The sequence below is a fragment of the Phodopus roborovskii genome, unplaced genomic scaffold (genome assembly GCF_943737965.1).
Source record: "Phodopus roborovskii unplaced genomic scaffold, PHOROB, whole genome shotgun sequence".
Lineage (NCBI taxonomy): Eukaryota > Metazoa > Chordata > Mammalia > Rodentia > Cricetidae > Phodopus > Phodopus roborovskii.
The window spans coordinates 4,132,501-4,155,000 of record NW_026125444.1 but is presented as its reverse complement, the minus strand read 5'-3'; the positions used below and the strand labels follow the sequence as shown (position 1 = coordinate 4,155,000).

The following is a 22,500-nucleotide window of genomic DNA, read 5'->3' as shown; positions in this document are numbered from 1 at the left end:
TTGTCCAAGCCATTGTGATCAGGATGACTCAGCTGTGCTTCACTGACAACACACACAGCCTGGAATTCCCTTCCATACAGTATCCTACCTAGTAACACCATCCCCACTATTTAAGGACTTTTGTATATAGAAATAACACTGTATAGACCAACTGACCCATCCAAATGATTCTGATAGTCTCCTTGAATCCCCTAAAGCACTTTAAAAATTGATTATGCCAACATTCCAAGCCATAGACTCTCTGAATCATAAACTGCATCAAACATGACGATATTTTATTTGAAGTTTCTGTTTCTCAGGTCAAAAGACAGGGATAATCAAGCATTTGAATATAGGCAGAGTTGAATACAACACACATGCTGCTAGTCTCTACAGTATTTCTTAGAGCCTTTCTATTTCTGCTGTGCCATACTGTTTAAACCTGACTTAGTCACACAACTCTTCTTGGTGGTACTAATGTCTTCTTATCTTGCTGACTAGATGGTGAAGTATATAAATGAGGATACTTACATATAGCAATCACCTAATCAATATAGATGATTGGATAAATTTTCAAATCAATAAGAGTTTTCTTTATGCAAATTTTAAAAGAATTTTTTTTCTAGAATCAAATATTCTTGGAGACTTTTCTATTCAGAATTAGGTAAGGAAGTTATCAGAGCTAGAAAGATATAAATAATTTTTTCTTATGGCTATGGTTTTGATCTTGAAATTTAATAATATAATCCAAATCCAAATCAATAATTATTTCCATTCAATAGCAAGATATGACTGTCACCAACCTAACATCTAAGAAAGCATCAGGAAGTTGGAGAAGAGATTTGAATGTCTCAGACAAATGTCTTTGAACGAAACTGCTTGGAAATTCCAGCTTCTCTACCTAAAGATTGTTAGAATTCTTCATGAGAGAAATACAATATTCATTATTATTTTCTTTAATGTTACCATCTATCACCTCAATTTTCATTTCCTCATTATCTCCTCAGAGTGGTGCATGTGTTGTTCACTTGCATGTGTGGGTCAACATACAAGACACGTAACTCAATATCTATCTCTCTTTCTTACACACACACACACAGACCACCACCACAGTCATGCAGGTACCTTTTGTGTCTTAAGGTTTATAGAGAATATCATTATCTTTCTCTTAATGCTTCCATCTCAGGAATACTAAATTTACTTCTAATTAAAAAACGTTTATACTTTTGTTGTATCCTTTTCTACACGCTTCAATGTATCTTGTGTAGGATAACTAAGATTTTATCTGGGGAAAATTCTCCTGTACATCTTAGAAATATCCATGACAACTTCAGTAAAAGAGATCTTGCTTTGTGCTACCCAATGTCTCACCACAGATCTTCCACTCAGGTGGAATCATTTGAAGTGTTTTAATTACAAGGGAGTCATTGAGCACAACATATTTGTATGTATTTCATATTTTGATTAATTTAGAAGTGTCGCGTAAGGAAGTCTGAACAGTTTAGTCACCTTATTTTTAATCTTTAGTCATACAGCAATGTTGAGGTAGCTAAGAATAAAGTGGACTCTGGGGGCAGAATATTTGGGATTTAAGCTGGACTTGTAGTCTAACAGGTCAACAAAACTACTTTGATCTGATTGTATCCATGCTTTATTTTTTTTTTAAGTCATAGACAAGACACACACACACACACACAAAATCTATCTTTTACTATACATACATACATACATACATACATACATACATACATACATATATATATAAATGTGAATAATGTGATTCCATATATGGGTCACAGTGATCAACAGATAGTAAATACAGTCACAATATATATATAAAACTTTATTTCCTTCCATGAAAGAAAAGTACGTTATAGACACAGAAATTGATGATTAAACACCCATATGCACCTTTTTCCTAAACAATGTTTTGATCTTTCTGTCTAGAGTAAAATATTTACATGTATCTCAGAAATGTCATAAAACAAAACAAAACAAAAATATTTGTAGCACTCATTTCAGGTGCGAGTAGTGATGAGCTTCCTTTTGTTAAAAGAATAAGGAAATAAAATAAATAACACAGTCTGTTACTATAATTATCCAAAAGAGTGATTAACAAACAAACCCTGAATAGCACAGTGCTAAGGCAACAACTCAGGCCACATCTCAGATCATTTTATATCATGTGAAAAGCTAATTTCAAAGGAGAGGAGCCAGCATAGACATGTGTTGCTCAGAGAGCTTCCACATTTATCCACCTCGGCTATCCATCACAGGGCTCATCATTAGCTTGTCATTAAAATCATTAACATACATGCATTGAGTGGTCTGGGCTTGTATCACATTTGCTGTGCACACTGGGTCTAAACTCAGTTCTGACAATACACATTGAGCTAGGAAAACCTGGAATAGATTAAAATGCAAATTTTAAGAAACATAGCAGTTTTTATGTATGTTATATATTATATGCCTATTAGAAAATAATCTTTTTTCTCCCAGATTTTCCATTATGGTCACGGCTGAACTGAATCCTCTCTATCTGTAAGGGTGTCACCATTTCAATCACATTTTGCTTTACTTTGGCATTTTCTGTCTTATTGGTCTTTTGATTTTGTTTTTTTATGGGTCGGTTTTTGTTTGTTCATTTCTTGCTCTCTCTCTTTTTGTTTCTTTCTTTTATTGAGAAAGGGCAGAGGGTTGAGTGGGGGGGGAGAATATTTAAACTAATTTTTTTTCGTATAATGTATTTTGATTCAGCTTGTTGTGGAAGCAGTAAAATGGGGAGAGCTGTGGGAGGTGAAGCTGAATCAAAATACATTGTACGGAAAAAAAATAGTTTAAAAGGCTTCAGTGTTACGTTGTTAAGGAAACCAGGTAACGTCAAGACTTCTCCTTGCCAATATTAAATTAACAAAACTTTATTGAATGCTGTCAAATGTAAGACACTACATGCTCAAAAATCCTAGTTTGGGCAGGAATAAAGGTCCTGCGGAAAGGAGTAATTAATTGTTCATAGGTAGAGATTGTTTTCCTCTGAGAATTACTCAAATCAGTTAAAATATATATACATACTTGGTGGCATTTCTTAAAGAGACTAAAACATGTTTAGACAGACATGACTGTAATTGTTGGTTCTCTAGCTTATAAAAACTCTTCCTGGACTTGAACATCTAGGCAATTATCACAACACATGCTCCTAGTGATTTGAAAGTTATCTGTTGCTCCCCTCTGCTTGAAAATTTCAACTGTCTTGCACATTAAATTGGCAAAAGTTCATAATAATAATGTTGGTGCTACTTTGAATTAATATATGGTAACAGTTTATAGTAATAACATACATAACATTTGAAACACCAAAGATACCTAAAAACTTTACTAAAAACTTATAAACACAATAAAAAATTATAATTGGGTTTACTGCTCTTCAATGTTTCATGAGAAATTAAACAAAAAATATTTAGTGGACTGATTTATAAAGTGTGCAGGTAGAAGCACAGGTGGTTAGATTAAACGCACTTCTCTGCCATTGTTTCGCCTGTGTATTATTGGAGAAAATAGCACAAGCCTTGGATTAGAAGGGTAAGGAGATCTACCTTAGTAATCAGTGTCCAAAACAGAGAAAATATGGTGTGTATTTTTAAGTGGATAGTAATATAACTTCAACCCTGGATTTTTAAAATCAATTATTTATTCAGGTAATAATGGATATTTCTTAATATTAGAATATAGTACTTCATCATGAATGCTTTAAAATTATCCTGTCTATGAGGGAGAGATATTGGGTTCAACAAATCCATTATAGTTCACCATTTTGCAGTTCCCATAGAAAAGCTATGATTTAATTTTCCTACTTGAAGGAAGCATGATACCTCACACTTTGATGTCATTTGCTCTTGAGGGATTAAAAATATTTGGAACTTTTTAAAACAACATTATGGAAAGATTAAATTAATGGTGGCAAGATTTAATACCTTTTATTATTTTCTAACAAGGTCAGAAAATAAAAGGATCCTATACTTCTAGGCAGATAAAAGTTATCTCTTGTTTGGGGAAAGTAATGAAGCATTCAATATATGTATAAACATGTGGAAGAGGAGAGACAGGGACAGTGATTCCTGTTCTCACAGGTCCCTTTCAAATGTTGTGTGTTTTGTTTTAAATTTTATTTACTTTATTTTATATGTATGAGTGTTGTGCCCAATGTATATATGTACACTACATGTGTGCCTGGCTCCCACAGATGTCAGCAGTGGAAATGGAATTCCTTGGAAAGGCATTCATTACTGATGGTCACAAGCCACCATTCCAGTGCTGGGAATTGAACACAGGTCCTCTGAAAGAGCAAATGCTCTTTAAGGGCTGAGCCATCTCTTTATTCAAATTCTCATAATTTTCAATCTCACAGAGGAAAAAAAGCATACACAATTAAATATGAGACAACAAAAACAATGATGAATACAAGAGTAGAGAATCACAGAAGGAAAGGCAGACTCTGAGTATAATATACATGATGATGACCTTTGGAGGGGATGGGGAGGGCATATTTTTGAATAGCCTTTGAAGATTTGAAAACTGATACACAGAGAAAAGAGAAAGGACAGAGGGGAAATGGAAAAAAGAAAACAGAGAGTATCTTACATAAATTATCAAAGTCATGGGGGGGGGGTTGGATATAATAATAAAAAGTCAGAATATTAGAACAAGATCAGAGAGCGAAGAACCTTTTATCTACAGCACAGAAAGTATATATTTCTGTGCCTTTAGTGGAAGGAAGGCTGTTGACAATTGGAGGGTAGAGAAATGAAATGGTTGAAGTTTTAGGACTGTTTTGCACTCTATCAGCTGAGTGTAGAACCAGTGAGATGCAAATTACAGTGATGAGCTTACCAGTGCAGTGTAATAAGGTACTGACAACCAGGAAAATAGGGTGCTAGAAATGGTGGGAAAGAGAGGAATTTAGGCAGTAGGCTGCAGAGCAAAAAGGTTTTGCGTTTTGGGACTCTTAAATTTGTATGTATATGAACAGGTTCCGTCTGTAGTCTACCAAGGGCACATGGAAAGCTCGTGACAATGATGGCGTTAATTATTTATTTGTTTATTTATTATTTCTAATGCTCAAGGAAGTATGTTGTGACCTCAGAAGCCTTCAGTATTAGTAGTGAAGATAACAGATACTGAAGGTGTTAATTCCACAAGACTGGGTGGTTCTGATGATAGTAGCAACAACAGCAACAATAATAGTATTGAGTCATCCTCTCTGGGAAACATTACTCATATCTAATTTTCAGTCTGGGTTCTTATGTAAAACAATGTTTTTGAATGAAAGCTTTAAGAAAATGAGTATTTGACAAGTGGTGGTGGCACTTGTCTTTAATCTAAGCATTTGCAAGGCAAAGGCAGATGGATCTCCATGGTATGTTTGAGACCAGGCTGGTTGGTCTACAGAGCTTGTTCCAGGACAGTCAGAACTGTTACACAGAGAACACTGGTCTCAAAAAAAAAAAAAAAAAAAAAAAAAAAAGGAAAAGAAGAAAAAAGAAAGAAAGAAAAAAGGAGAAAGAAGAGAAGAAGAGGAGAAAAGGAACGAACATTCACACATTCACTGTGTTGGCTTGCCCTGTCTTGGTAGAAGAAGGGGAAATTGGTCCTGCCTCAACTCTCAACTTGATATGTCATGCTTTGTTGACACACCCATAAGAGTCCTTCCCCCTTTATGAGTGAAACAGAGGAGGGGTAGATTGCAAGGTTTGGGGTGGCAGAGAAAAAAAAAACGTGGTTGCCATATAAAAAAAATGAATAGATTTAATTAATAAAAAGGGGCCATTCAATTTTGCCCTCTCAAATGAATAAAAGGAAACATCTTTCCATATAAAACTAGCAAAAGAGAAAATAGGGTGCTTAAATTTAATAAAACTACACTTTAAATACCTCCAATTGTAACTGACATACAAGGAAATGAAACTTGTATGCTTATGCACTTATCATAGACATATATATTGTGAAATATTCAAATTACTTTAAATAGATCTATCTATTCAAATAGTACTTTTTATGACAAAAGCTTTCCAAATCAATTCTAGCATTTTTATCATCCACCGACTTTCTCCAGAACTCAAGATGCAAGAAGTATGTATCCTGTACACTTGAGGGTCTTACTAAGTGTCTTCTCTTCAACATTTTACAAATACCCTTATCTCATCATGATTTTCGAGAGTAACCAACTCTAAGAGCTGCCGCTCAAACTTCTTCCCAGTCTTCTAACCCTGTGCTTCTCATGGTGGCCTGGGCAATGCTGAACAGGGGTGCTTAAAGGAGAGCCACGGAGTAGTCCGTCTCCAGTCTTATCACACATCGGCCTAAACCTGAACTGAATCACTTAAAAATGTGATTTACGTAGGCAAATAAACAGTCAAGTACAAGGAATTTCCATAAAGCTCAATGTAAAAACTGTATTTATGCTAAGCCTAAATGACAACTACACCCTTCATGAAATTGTTTTAACCCTCTGTGTCCACAAAAGCTTTCTCCAGCCCCCCCCCCCTTTTTTTTTTTTTTTGTTTCTATATGACCTATGTACTCAGCAGATGGAAAAACTCATACCGTGGCATAAGTTTCACTAGTAAGTGCTCATTTGTGGTTATTAGAAAAAAAAAAAAAAAAACTTCAGTTTGCCTTGTTGAGGGATCTGCAAAGTAGCAGTTGATTTCCGTATTCTTGTTAATCACTCAGTTTTAAAGCCACACTCAGTAAATGCATATTTTCAAACCACAGAGGACAAGTTACATTAATACACTGACTTGTTGCCTAAAGGAATGTGTTGCTCCTTTTGTTGTGAAAATTATAAGGACCTAAGGCATCAGTGAAGGCAGGAGAAATGTTAATGTTTGCCTGTGCCCTACAGCAGAGTCACAGTGCAAGGGGAAAGTTTATCTTTTTAGATTGTGGTCACACAGCGTAATCCCTAGAGGGATGTAAATCCTCTTCACTTTATCCTTGTTCAAGACTAAGTTAATGGTCCTATAAACTCTTCTTGGTTTTCTTTTGAATTCAAAAGCCTTATAAGTGGAATTTCTTAAGTTGAAATATTCAAAATCCATTTCAGTCAATGGAGGCCAGAGTAGCATCTTAGTAGTACTTCCTCAGTTTTGATTATGACAATATTATCAGGTACAATGATTAAAGTATTTTTATATTGTCATGGTTTGTGAGAGACTCAATGATACGATGTAAATCTAATTAAACCATAAAGCTTGGCCCGAGAGCTCAGTGGTGCAAAGCTTTTGCTCCTGAATGCCTAAACTCTGAGTTCAATCTCCAGTACCACTCACAGTCACATACTATTGATCAATCAGTCAGTCAGTCAGTCAGTCAGTCAGTCAGTCAGTCAGTCAGTCTGTCTAGCTCTTTGTAGGTGAATGTGCATATGTACCCTCTGAAACTAGTGATGGAATATGAAGTCTTAAAATACATGATATATGTCAATCAATATTTTGAAGAAACATTTCTGGTCCACATCTACGATATGGAAGACTAGTAAAAACTGTGTCAGTGAAGTACAAGATTAACTGTTACAAAAGACTGAAAAGTGTATGTGGTTTACTCCTTATAGGATATTTCTGAGTTATTTGAGAACACTTCAAATATATTGAATATAGTGTATCTCCTAAAAGAAAGGTACAACACGCTCTTGTCCCATAACTGTGTGTCGTTACTATAAAACATTACTTCTCATATAATGTTAAGAGGTACAGTCTAAAACAGCATTAGATGTTTATTTGTACTAAAAGTAACTCGAATACTTTTGATAAAATTGAGATATAAAACTCTAAAAGGAAAAGTTCACAGTCATACAATTCATCCCTGCCCTTTATTTTCCATTCTGTCTCAAATGCTGATTAATAACATTTACAAATAGCTGAATAGACTCTCAATGGACATACGGTATGCATGTATTTCACAGTTTCTGTTTATTTCATAAAATAACATGGCAAATTTTCTAGTTAAAAGAAATTTCAAGAGCAAACTGGGGGCTTCTCTTAAATAAGTACATTCCCCTCAGCATGTAGTACAGGGTGTCAAACAAGTGACAATAACCATTGATAGCTAGGCTGTTACAATAAACAATGTATACAATTAGCAAACTGTCAATTTTCATATTTGTCTAAATACAGTTCCTTTCAATTCTATTTGCCAATGACAAAAATCCTCTTACGTTCTGTGTAAATGTTTTGCACATATAACATTCTAAAATATAAATACAGAATTCTTTAAGATATAATTAATTTCATGAGTGTTTATATTTGCTTCTTTTGAATGGATCATTTTTATTGAATTGATCCTAAATCGCTAAAAATTACAAGTTTAGTTATCTCTACCTACATAGTCTGTTTGAAATGAGAAACAATGTCTTTCAGAGGCAAATTTTTGGTTTAATTTTTTAGGAAATAGAGCTTATATAACATATTATAAAAATGAACTAATAAATAAAATTAAAACTTCAAATAAAATGTTTATTTTTTAAAAGAAAGAGGAAACCATTTGGCAAATTTTTACAAAATGAGAGTTGCTCAGGCTAGTATCAATAAGCTTATAGTTGTGGTCACAGTAAATTTATGTCATTCTACTTGAGGTTTTATTCTTTCAAGAGATATTTTAAATTTTGTAATAGGTTGACTTTTATAGTATAAGCTTAAGGACATTTTAGAGATGTACTTATTTTTCAATGCAGACAGAGGAATGACAATACTATTAAAACAAACAGGATTAAAAATACTCATTCTCATTTTACCAACTAAGTTGGTAAAGTTATGAAAGTTATGAAGTTATGAAACAAACCCATATTAATCTATTTCATTTTTGAAACTTATTACCTTACTATACTGTTTAGTATTTTTGTAGACTGATAAAAAACCTAATGTGATCTAATATTGAATGGATCAATCAGTATGGTGAAATGTAAAATTGTATGTAGCTACTTTCACAAGGCAGAAATAAAATTCCTCCCACTTTTCTCTTAATGGAGATGAAAACATTCCTTCATGAAAGAAATGTTTGACCAAAAAGGAGGGTCTAAAGCTTGGAGTGAATGAATACTCCTCCATCCCAAATATATCATGAACCATTCACCTTTGTCTTTTAAATATTTAGCTGATGTTACTGCAAAGCTAAGGAACAATCCAAGAAACATTCATCCTTTCTAGTGATGTTAAGCTCTTTGATTTTCTGTTGTTTATATAAATTATACTAATGCCTATCTGTCTGTCTATTTACCTATTGACCTTCAATCTACCCATTAGTTAATTCTATCATAATGAGAGATACTGCTTGTGGAATGCAGCATCCCTGTCCTTTAATCTGCAGTCTTTCACGTTGAAATAATATTAATAATTTATAGAAATGGCATTTTTTTTCTTTAAAAGAAATCAAATAGGTGCACTTTCTAAGTCCTTTGTCAACAGCCAAATTTAAAGTTTTAGGGGGAGATATGTAGATCCTTTACTCTTTTCAGTTGTCTAGAAGTATAAAAAGCAAAAAACAAGCAATATTTGTTCTTTAACCATTTAGTGAATGGCTCTTTGACCCTTAGTGACAGCATTTTCTATGGCATCTCAAATGGCAGAGAAAGGATGATGATGTTTCTTCTCACAAACACCCACTTTGACTATGAAGAAGAATAACTATGCTACAGTACTGTCAGCTAAAGTCGTCTGACACACTTAGCCTAAATGGTGGGATTTCATACCATGGATGGCAGATAACATCTGTAAAGTTCTATAAAAGCCTTCAAAACCCTATAGGAACCTGCAAATTTCCACAATTGGCACGGTGGGGATATCGCGTATTTTAGCAGAAGACTCTGTACCTCTCATAGGATCTTTTTTTATTAAGAGCAACTAGAATGAGGTGTAAGTGCCACATACAGGGCCTGGAATAATGTCAAAAAGAACAGCAGCCACTGATCCATGCTTGTAGCACTTGACAAAGGAGATGATATGATAAAGAGCCAGAATCATCATTTCTGCACAGTCATTTTGGAAAGAGATCTCAAAGCTAACTAGCAAAGTTAATGAAAAAGTTTAGACATTAAATAAAAATGGAATTTTATCAGAACAAAAATTACAAGAGGCCTAGAAAGGTTAGGGGATAAAAATTAAAGATGACTGGAACAGTGTTAATGAGAAAACCTGTGACAACACATGTAAAGCCAAGTAGGACTTTTTGTTTCTTTCTCCAGAACTTCATAATGTAACACAAAGGCTCACAACAGCAGAAAAGTAATTCTTCCTTTACAGGAGCAGAAACAATGAGGGCTCAGATTATCAGTCACTTTTAACTGTATTTTTTAGTCTTTCAAACTTAGAGCCACACTATTTTCAAATGCTTTTTGTCCACAGGGAGACCTAACATGTGTGGAAATTTTTGTATAAAATATTACCAATGAAAGGAGGATCTGCAAATTTAAAGTTTAAGGAAAGGAATAAAAATTGGGAGACAAAAGAAAAGTTATTTATTTGAATATCACCTTCTATAATGACTCATGGTTTAGAGTCTCAATAACACATTAGAAAATCCAGACCTGGTGGACCCTTTACATTATCTTTGTGACAAACTTACTTATAGAAGAGGCTAAAGTATAATATATTGGTATGATAGTACAACTTCTTGATTCTCTCCAGGAGACAAAGATGTTGTCAAGCCAACTGTGACCTGACTGTGTGAGAAAATTTGAAAGTAAATAGAAGACACACAGGCCATAGAAGTAAATACGGCCTCCTTGCAATGATCTACCAACACATACGTCTTTTACATGCCACACATCCTTCTTGACCCCCAAAAGTTTGCCTTCTAAAGACATAACAAATTTATTTTCCAATCTTAAATGCAGCATATTAATGTTCTCTATGGTATATCACTAGCTCTCAGTCTTCAGGCATTTTCTCCCACAAGACAAAGAAAATAATAATCACTTGCAACCAAGATTAAATATTTAGTGAGAACTTTTAAATGACAGGAGAGTAAGGGGACTAAGAAATAACTTATAAGAATTTATCTGAAAGTTCACCAGTAGAAAACACAATATTCAGGAGAACCCCATGAAAATTGGCCACTTTCTGCCAAAAGGCATCAATGTAGAGCGAGCTTGGGAAGAACATTCACTTTCCTCTCTTGATATAGAATTGGAAAATGCAAAAATGAGGATCTCATTTAAGATTGCATAAGAAAAGTGAATCTGAGCCAACTCAATGAGAATGGGGAGCAATAATTGCTTAATAAGGGAGAAAGCGTGGGGTTTTGCTAATTATTATGACTTTATCATTAAACACCACGGTTGGCCTCAGATTGGAAAAAGAAAGCATGTGGGACTACTTCTATCAGTATGGGTTCAACTTTTAGTTCTGTTCCAAGTAGTTTCTTCCCTTTTAACAGATGTGAGACTACAACAAGTTTCAGTTACTTCAGTGTAAACCCAGCATTAATCTAATTTTAAAAATAGTTTTCAAAAAAAGCAAATATTCTTACAAAGTGAGAATTCATTCATAAAGTGAATGGTCTAAAAACAGTGCTGGAAGTTGACATTTAAAAAAAAAAATCAAAGGGCAGAAGAGGTTGGTGAAGTGTTAGGTGTACAAACAACGAGGACCTGAATTTGGATGCTATACTGCTTAGCAGTCATAGAGAGGATCACTAGAAGTATTTATTGTTCTGAAATTTTGATTTTTCTTCTTCAGCAATCTAGCCTGGTCATGGATATTGTCCTTGTAGGTATTGTTTTGTGATGATAAGTTGCTTCCAATGAATGGGCCATATGTCTAAAACATACCATACATTGTTAAGAACCTTGACATTAAGCTAGGGAGATCTGCAGAATGAGTATGCATGCCTCATGCATACTTACATGCCATATTATTGGTTCAGGAATGGTATGGGGAGCCAATCATCTGGAAGCAAGAAGCTGAGGTTAGATTCTGACCGAAAAATTAATTGGGAAAGCCTCCTGAGAAATAGCATCATTATAACAAGGAGCCTTAGAATTTATGTAAGTCAAAGCTGAAACATAATGCAGGGTGGAAACGCAGAGAGTTTGTGGACAAAAAATGAATTTATTTCTTTAATAATAATAATAAAAAAACATTTTGTGGTGTAAGGTCACTATTAGGAAAGAAAAGTGGAACATATGGGAAACTTGGTATCTCCAAACATTTACAGAGTCAACCCACATCTGTTTCTTTTTTCTAATGATCCACGGCTCTAGCAACCTCAAGTGCACATTCACATGCAACCACATCACTATTATGGAACTGAATAAAAATCTAAACAAACTAAACATTCCCAGTGTTTAATTTCTTAGACTTCCATAAGCACAAGTATGAAATCATTATTTCTCCTTTCACTTCTGTCTTCTCTTTTGCAAGTGAATCCCACAGTGGCCATTAGCTTTTCCCCCTTTTATTCTTAGAACACAGTCAGGTGCCTTTTCTCATCTTTATTTTAAAACACTTCTTGGGTTAATTCACTGCTTTCCATTCCCATCATCTAATTTAAAACGGATACTATAGATACTAGAGCCTACTAAGATTAATCTGAATCCAGCTCTGCTAATTCAAAAACATCCGGACATTGCTGCTGTCAAGCTGTGGTACATGCTGTATGATTTCAGAGAGCTTGGCTCCTGAAGCAGAACACTGCCTGTACAAAATTCAAACCTGTAACACTGAACATGCTCCACACTGACAAATACAAACACCATAACTTACTATTAGTAACTTATGAGTCTGATCTCATCTTCATATATTCTAAACTCAGTATTTACCTATGTATTCTAAATTCTTGTGCGATCCAATTCTCCCTGTTTCTTGCCACATGAGTGACTAATTCTGGGTTGGTAATATTTTTCTCTGTTAAAGCTGTTCACTGCCAACAACTTCAGTTAGTATTTTCTTATGCCTTTTATCCTTTATCCCACTGATTTTGAGCAATGAGCCCCATACAATAAATTCCTCTGTCATATTGTCTCACGTTTAATGGGTTGTTTACTTCAGTAATTATAAGAGAGGTCAGAGTAAAAGGAAAGATGCTGTTTTGGAAAATGATCATTAAATGTAGTATAGTGGATAGAAAGTATTGAAACTGAAAAGTGTGTTTTGTATTGGCAATGAGAGACTACAATAGGTACTAGCAGTCAGTACTAAATAGGTATATACCATGAGAAGCATCATTATTTTCAGGCACTCAGTTTATTTGCATAAATGAGGTGTGTATTACTGAGAGTTCATGGGGAAAAAGAGGAAGACAAAATTATCAAGAAAACCTGCCCATTCCCATGTGTAGTGCTTAGTTGGGTGCTGGACCACAAACAGTATGACACAATTGAGCTACACTGTCTCTCTCTCATAATAATATTGGCATAAATAGCCCCTTCCAAATCAACATGTAGCATTAAGTCACCCCAGGACATACACATAAAAAATGCTACCTAAACGTTTCATAAAATAGTTTTTCATTTCTATTCAATCTCAAAATTCTCTGAACTACATTCAATTAGATGTGAACAATTTTTAATTTGTAGAACCATGTCAATAATTTTCCCTTGCCTGGCTTAATAATAAGCCCAAAATGCTTGCTATTCATCATATGTAACTAAGCATATTAGGTGTATAGAGTTGAAGATGTGAAATGCTGAGGTGATATCTTCTAATACCTGGACATACTACAGAAAGTTAATGGAGTAGCATGGAGAGATTGGAAGTATCAGTGTTGACTCAATATTTTTCAGGATAATTTCAAACTTGATTTTCATTTATATTTTTAGGAGAAGACAAGGTATGGGATTCCTCTATTTTTTTAAAATTTTCTGAAATAAATTTCTTACAAGAAAGGGAGACTTTGCTTCATCTATGGAAAATAAATGCAGGTATTTTTCCTATGTGTATATTCATGTCAATATCACTTACATAGTTCATTAACTGAATGTTTTCTGTACAAACTGATAATGGTACTACACAAAACATTAAAGATATTTTAATTATTGTTTTGCACACTATTATTTCCTTTAGATATTTCATGATCAAACTTAAACAATAAAGAGTGACCAGAACTACCAATTGTCAACAGAAAAAAAAATACTATGAACTCAACAAAGCCATTATTTAGTCTAATTATTATTTCAGGTTCTAAAATACAATATTTAATAAACTACTGTACTATGTCACTATTTTTTTTATTTTAATATTCACAGCACCGGACAATTAAACTTGTGAAAATCACTTTCTTCTGCATCACATCACACGTGGTTTGCATCAGCATGTACACACTGTGTGGGAGCAAGGAAAGGAGCACCCACAGTTCACACACTGCTTTTACGATTGCCTTTCATACAGTTCCTCCTTTCTAAGTAGAGAAAATCAGGATCTAACTCTTGTTGGGTTTAAAGATGAATTCTTTTAGCATTTGCATAGGGAGTGAGCATTAGCACAGTCAGGAGAGCAAAGGAAAGGAAAAGCCTGCAGCTACCACCGCATGGCTGACAGGGTGATGATGCAGGGTGTAAAAACTTTTGTCTGATTGCTCATTTTCCTTGCTTAGAGTACAGCTAGTCTCGAGAGCATATATTCATGTTCTTTTTACTTGGGGTTTTGCCACTTCTTTTGTATTATTTAATACAACTAAAGATACTTCCAAAAGACAGATTTTTCCATTTTGGAAAAGTAATGGCTTGGAATCCAAAGAAACACTTTAATGACTGCAGTGTGTTTTTGCAAAGATGATAGAGTAAAAGCAGAATACATCAATTAGGCATATGATCTCAAAGGCATTCATATGTCAAGCCGTGTAGGGGCTTTTTAAAAATCAACAAAATAATTTGTGAAAGGTCAAATGAAAATGGGTACATGGATGGGTTCTAGACCCTTTCAGTTCTTTGACTGGAAACTTAATGAGGGATAAAAAGTCCAATGTGATAGCATATGGCTATAACGCCAGAAGTATTTAGGAGGCTGACGCAAGAGCACTGATGTGAGTTTGAGATGCTGTCTCAATACAAAATAAAAGATAAAGAAAGTCACAAAGAACAAAATACATAATTCAGGCAAGTGGCAATCTTGTATCAACCATGTGAGTTAAGCAGCTTGTGGAGTAACTCAGGGAAGGATAGCCACAACATTCAACCATCATCCTACCAGTTCAGAAGCACATGTTGTCCATCACTCAGCTGTAACTATTTCTCTAGGAATTCTCATTTCCACCAGGGTCAGTCTGTTTTGGTAAACAAGAAACTGATGTACCTGATACCACTGAATAAGACCTGGCATTTTTAAAAAAAGTGTCATACACTTTTCTGAAATCCACAATACATCAATTTTTAATACTTCCACTCTCTCAGCTCCATTAAAAAGATGGTAGGGAAAAGATTTTAGAGTAATTAATGATATAGTTAGCTGCTAAATATTAATAGGAATCGTAGTCTTGCATAAAATATAACATATAAACCTTGCCAATACAGGCGCACCAGTAATTAAGCTTGAATATGTAATTACCCTGATTTATAAGACAGGCAAAAAGTTACACTTTACCAGCTTCTGTGTAAACTGTGGGTAACAGTTAAACTTTGCATTTTACGGTTTATAAAAATGGGCAATGTCTTGACTACAGTTCATAAATGGTTTAGAGTTCTATAATAGTAGTAAAAATTATGACAACTTACCCTTTCACAAATATTCATAATATACCATACAAACCAAACTGTGATAATGGCCCATCAGATGGAGTTTCATCAGACACAGTACATAATTCTCAACAGGACTTTAGCAGTACTAAGAATTTGTAGTAGAATGCTATCAACACTAGTATTGGGCACTTGGGATAGTTTCTAAGACCTTTGAACAACACTTTTGATACCATTTATATGTTATAGACACAGTACAATCTGACTCTTTAAACTTTTATGTTTTTACTTAAATAAACATCATAACAAACTTCAGAAAAAATATCAAATTCAGAAACATATGAATATATTTTCATCCCTTTCAGGAATCTGCTAACCACACTTACATGTGTGGCTGAGGTGAGCATCCTGGACTGCTGTTCCCATTGCTGTCGATGTGGTCCAGGGAACCATTGAGGTCTTCATGGACAGCCTGCAGGAGGCCACTGGAGGCGTTATTGATCAGTCCAGGGTTACTTAGCAAAGGCAAACTGCTCTCTGCCAAGGCAGCCTAGTGGGATGGACAAGGAGCAAGACAGCTTTAACACGCCTGCCCTTTAAAGTCGTTGCAGCAGCACATCTCTCCCTTTAGCGGTTGCACATTGCATTATAGACATTTCAGAAGCACTTAAATAAAATGTATGGAAACAAAACTTCCTGAATGTCCACTTGCAACCGGCATAACAAGGCATTAAAGTGATCTGAACACATAAACAACAGCTCCCACAGCAAACTTTCTCACTTGCATGTTAACCTTTTGCATAACGAAATGTTGACTCCTCACATTTTCAGAAATACTTGAGGATAATATAAGCAATTGCTCTGCTTTTTAAAAATGACCAGAACTTAACTCAAAATAAAGAAGTCCTGACATTTGCCTCCTCTGCATAAAAATTATATATTATAATTAAACTTTAAAGTTTTTGCCACAAGCACCATGTTCCCCAACACTATGATGTGAAATCATTTATGACAGCCTGGATAAATATTAATGCATAGCCACATGCATTTGCAAAAGCTTCTATCAATCTAGCATTTGCAAGAAAACTGAGTGTTCCAGATTTTGCCACAGGGTGTCCTTCTTGTTTCTTCACATCAAAAATAGCTTGAATGAGAATCAGTGATTTCCATAGGACTAGGTACTACAACTTCCTTGGATGATAAACCAACTATTAAGAACAATCACAAGCTCGCCTAAATAGAAAGCATGGCAAACAATAAAGTACCCAAACGTCCAAGGAGAACAATAATGGCAATGCACATTTAATGATATTACCTGCAGACTGGCATTAAGAGCTGCTCCATAGCCCAAACTTGTAGGTATATTTTTAACTAAAGTTGGACTTCTGGAAGAAAAAAAATTACATACAACTTATAAATTAGAATATGAAATGTGTGCATATAAAATAAAAATAGATCAACCTGGTCTATGAATTGAAACAAAACAGAAAAAGTTTAGCCTATGGTATGTAGGCAACTTAGAAGGTGACCATGGACTTACTTCTGGCTTCCTGAGGGTTTTATTTGCAAGAACAACTAAAGATCATATACAAACTTAAAAATATAAATACTATAAACAATTACTAATTTGAGGTAGTCAGGAAATAATTAATGGTTAATTTCTGGAACACTATGAATTAACATAACAAATTGCCATAGTTAATTAAATGACAACATAATGGATTAACTATTTCTTGAACATAGAAATTGGCACATACTTGACTACAAAAATCAAAACTCAAGGGCTAGGAATAGACAACATTCATTAAAACTATCGTTTAAGTCAGTGCCTGTTTAGGGTAGTGGGTAAATAACACATGGAGTTAATTAGGCACAAAGTTAGTTTTCTAACTTTGTTTCTAACTTAACTCAGGTGGTTTTTCTGTCTTATGTATATAAAAAAAGTCAAACTTTTCCTGTAGTAACTTCTTCAAACTAGTATGGCTTGATCATCTCAGTTACATTGTATAGAAAACTCTATTGGCTGAAAATAAATGAGATAAGCCCAACAGAAAGGTTGTTTCGAAAAAAAAAAATAAAGATTATGGAAAATAAAAATCAAGTATTTTAAATAAAGTTTTTCAGGAGCACCAATGCAGGTACCATCAGCTTTATTTAAAACCAGTCTTTTGTCCTCTTTTACATCAGGCAGATACCTCCCACTAGAAAGCATGCACCATTCTGAATTCATGCTTTTCATGTAAGTTCAAAGCAGCATTGCTAAACACAGTAACCAAAATATTTTCCTGGAAAATCATTGGCTGGATAATGATTTGTGCATGTATGCCTAAATTCAAAAGGCAGCTCCCAGCCAAGAATGTGAGCACGCTTTCAGCTGATGATTTCTGTACCCTACCCCCAACTGCAAGCATTCACTTTTCCAGTGGATGCAGGGATACAGGATTACAAAACTGTCACACCCATACCCTGTTATCTTTTGTGACCTTCTCTTCTGGTATTCTACTTCATCCACAGTCCACACTGCTCCTTTAACATTTTCTACTCGAACAAAACATTTGTGCAGGCTAAGATTATGACGTACTGCATTCTAAATCAGAGGGGAGAGAGCCAAAAGGAGAAAGGAGAATGTTGTTTAATAAGGCAGCCCAACACACTGCTTTATTGATCTTACTTGATCAGAGTGAAAATTTCTAAGATGTTTAAGCATGAAAATCAAAATATGGCATGATATTACAAACCTCCAACTTACAAATTACTGGAATCTGCAGTTTGAACTTGGTGATAAGAGAACCTTCCACGCTATTTTAATAATAGCTGTGTCAAAACCTTTCTTTCATTGAACTGGTCTAAATTGCAATATCTGTACAAATTACAGTATCTTTGAAAATGCCAGAACAATTAGGTCAGCTCTGTTGTGTCCCTGATCAAGCACTCAGGGATGGTTGAAATGTCCAAAGGAACCAGTCCTGCTTGAGGTATTAAAATGCTAAAAAGGCTACAGTGACAAGTGTTAATTTTGCACAAAGCTTTATGCAAATAAGCTCAAAGGCATTCTTTTCATCCCTATAATAATGAAATGACAGAGTTTGTTTATTCTGTATTATTAGATGACATATGCAAGTTACAGTGTAATGTTCTGCCTGCACAATAAGACACACTTAGATTTTTTTTTTTAAATTCCCAATAAAGTTTTTGTAAATGTTAAACTCAATTGAAAGTCAGGGCTAGAACCCGAGAGTACATTTTCTCCCCATAATGATTATGCAAACAGATGTTGTTGGCAGCTTTGTATTAGAGTAATTACTCAAAATTAACATTTTTAAATCAAATTAAGTCATTCCTAAAATTTTAACTATAATAAATATACAGTAGACAACATAATTTACCTTCAATATTTTCCATAATTCAAATTATGAACCTAAGCAAATATTTCTTGCTGTCAGGGTACATTGGCATATAGCTATCAAGCACTCAGAAATGACCTAATTCTTATTTCAAGAATATAAAACAAAGTAATTTTGATGAAGATTTCTTTCTATTTGCACAAAGACAAGCTTCTGGCTTGCTTTAAGAGGAGAATTCTTTTAAAAAAAAAAAAAAAAAGCATAAGCAGATCTAGCATCTGACCTGAAATCCAAGGATTTGATTGATCTTAATGCCCATGGCTCTGAATATGATAATTTTAATATTAATGAGCAAATGAGCAGTTTTATTATGCATGCGATATAGTTAGAACTAATAAGCTGTTCAGAATGAGTTTTGCTGGATCCCCGAGCTGTGGAGATGAGACCAAGCTAAGATATTAAATCACCTTTCATTTCTTTTAAAATTTCTTTCAGTAAATCAAATGACAGAACATTCCTTACATTCTCTAATGAGTGACAAAAGAAAATGTAAACCTTCGACATAAATATGAGTTACTGAAAACGCTTTAAAACATATATCGTGCAGATTATTCCTGACATGTTCATCATACAAAATACACACTCAGTAGCTGCATAAATAAAACAATTACGTTCATTTACAGTACCGCATACTGTAGCAACTAATAACATCTAAACATTTTGTAAATTAAAAGCATTCTGAGCTTGGCACCCATATATCTGTAATCGCCTGCCAGATTAATTTGCATTTTAAATCCAAATTAATTCACTTTAGCATATCTCACAGTCTAAAATTCTTAGTATGCTGATGAATGCTTCGCAGCTTCTATTCTTCTGAGCTACAAACATTTTCCCCTTTTGTACCAAATGGCTTGTGGCTAATTGATGTTTCTGACTGCTTTTTGAAATGAAAATAAAACAGTTCACTTAGTCTGTGCTGAGTGCCCTTATCTTTCCAGACGTTGCTCATTTCCAAAAATAGATGCACAGAACTAACATTTTTTTTTTTTTTTTTTTTTTTTTTTAGTTCCTTGTAAGATCCAGACAATGAAGTTGTTTGGACAGGGGTATAGATGAACCCTTTTGTCTAAGTAAATAAACTGCATTTATGTTCTGACAGGATAATATTCACTTTACTTTCTTTTAGTTCCAGCTGAGTAGCCAGGGCCCTCACTCCCGTGGCAGCTTCAGTCTGTATGATGAGGTATGATGTGTACAAAAGGAGCAGACCAGGACAAAACCTACAGCCTCCATTTGTTGCGCAAGCCAAACAGACATTTTTCAAACTAATTAGCCAATAATATGCAAGAGAAAAAGTAATATCGTGCGACTAACAAAGGTGTTGATGATTGAGTGCTCACACTGTAATTAGTGTGTCAGGCCCTCGCTTCTCTGCCAAGCCTCAGCTATTAATTGCACCAAATTAGAAAACTATATCAGAGGCAAAATTATTCTTTCACTTGTCATTTTGAGAGAGGGAATTCATTCCATTCAAGAGGCAGGTTAAAAAGAGGGGACGCAGATACTAATCTGCTTATGTCATGTAAATAAATGTTCCTTGTGTTTTCTGTAAGGAACTGTCCTGGGCATCTTGGAACTGCTAGAGAAGTTGTTACCTTCCAAGTTGCAGCGTTCCGCCGGAAGTAAGCGAATGTCCGTGTAAACCAGCTGTAAATTTCATTAAGCGTTAACTGTCTGTCAGATGACTCCATGATAGCCTGGAATGAGACAGATGCATAGTGACATCGAATAATGCTTTCCTAACCAGGCTCGATGGCACTCTCTCACCCAAGTCTCACTTTAAGCATTAACAAATTTTAATTTAATCAGCCAAAGTTAATTTTCCCTCTACTTACCTGCCTTATGAGAGTTGCATAAGTAAATGGAGGTCTAACATCTGCATTTTTATAAAATTCGTAGTTTGGGGCAATCTCTATAAAAATAATAATAATGAAAACTGTTAATTATGCTTATAACTCACAGGAAACATAATTGATTTTTCATATCCCCCCCCCCCAGCATTGGTCAAATGATTTGGTAAGAAACCACTGAAAGTGAGAGCACAAAGCATTGCAGTGGAATTGAATTATATAGAAAAGGCCATTTCTGACGCGAAGTGCAAATGAGGCATCCCTAGATGTTCACAGTACTTCAGGAGCAGTGTCACCAGCTGGCCTGAGGATTTTTTTCCCCCTACCAGCCAGGTTCCCTTTTAAGCGGGTGGTTTAGGCGTGTTCTTACATGGACTTTTGCCCCTTGCCATAATCTTTACTTTTCTCCTCTAATACTTCTTAATGTAGAACAGGGTCAACTCTTGACATCTGCATCTGTGGCCACCTAACAAAGGAGGCATTAGCCCCTCCCAACGCCCATGTTGAAAATTACTTCACTTTATATATATATATATATATATATATATATATATGGGCTCTGGCCCTGGCTCATAATGGTTACAGTATGTGACTGTGATTATCCAGACTCCCCAAAGTGGGCTGCTGGGATGGCACTGGCACAGGGTAGAAAGGGGAAAGAGATGAGCGAAGGTGACTTTCTACCACATGTGAAATTTGTGCTCAGGATGCTCTTAAGCAAATAAGCACGCCAGCATCAGGAGCCCTGGTCCAAGAGCATCTAGGCAGCGCCTGGATAATGACTGATGCATCTGTGCAGAGCCACAACTGCAATGGTACTCCCTACATGTCCCTTTAAACGGCTCTTATCATAGAGCATTACCTGCAGATGTTGGATGGCTCTCGGCTTCCCTCAGAGATCAAAGGATCTCATTGAATTGAGGTGATAATATGGGCTAGCCTGACAACACATCTCTCAATTTCTCTAATGGGGAGAGCTTTCTTTCCTGAACAACCGTTCAGAACAATTCATCACGATGTACTTAGGGAATCGCCTCTATCCGCATTTGCCAGGAATAAAACAATTATCACTCCATAAATCATGACTTGAGTTTCCATGTGCTGTGGAATGGTTCATAACCATTTCACTACAGTTTTCCTCTCCCAAAGTAAAAGATCTCTACTGAGTATTCATATCCTACCTGATGACATGGGGATGTTGTATTTGTCTGAATGTCGCCTTCTTATGGCTCCCACATTGGGCACACTGGCTGGGGTGATTACTGAGGGTCCCTGGGTAATCGGGGTGACTGGGGCCGTTGGTGTGGTAGGGGTTTGAGGTAAGCTCTGTGGGGATGTCTCCAACATGTTCTTCGACATGGTGACACTAGACACCAGATTTAGCTGCAAAGGCCCAAGGAGAAGGGCAGGAAAAAGGTAGAGAGAGACAAGAGAAAAAGACTTAAAAAGGTTTGACAAATGAGAGTGGATTCACTTCTACAGCTGTGTTGCCACTAATAAGCCGCAAAAGGAAGCAGCCAATCTCAACTAATTACAGGCTGAAATTGTATCATAAGAACTCTAATTAGAGAATGCTGTTAGAGGTTATCTAATAATCTACTGCAGT

The 22,500-nt window shown here is 35.2% G+C and overlaps 1 protein-coding gene across 6 annotated transcripts in view; it reads right to left on the bottom strand.

Moving 5' to 3' along the window:
* Positions 1 to 22,500, bottom strand: part of Foxp2 (forkhead box P2) — a 328,925-nt gene that overhangs the window by 5,733 nt on the left and 300,692 nt on the right. For all 6 annotated transcript variants that reach the window (XM_051175704.1, XM_051175706.1, XM_051175702.1 and 3 more), the window contains exons 12-17: positions 22,076 to 22,277; positions 20,880 to 20,956; positions 20,640 to 20,741; positions 18,106 to 18,227; positions 16,956 to 17,025; positions 16,027 to 16,190 (exon numbers count right to left, since the gene is read on the bottom strand). In XM_051175704.1, coding sequence (XP_051031661.1) covers positions 16,027 to 16,190; positions 16,956 to 17,025; positions 18,106 to 18,227; positions 20,640 to 20,741; positions 20,880 to 20,956; positions 22,076 to 22,277 — 737 coding nt within the window. The remainder of the gene's footprint in view (positions 1 to 16,026; positions 16,191 to 16,955; positions 17,026 to 18,105; positions 18,228 to 20,639; positions 20,742 to 20,879; positions 20,957 to 22,075; positions 22,278 to 22,500) is intronic.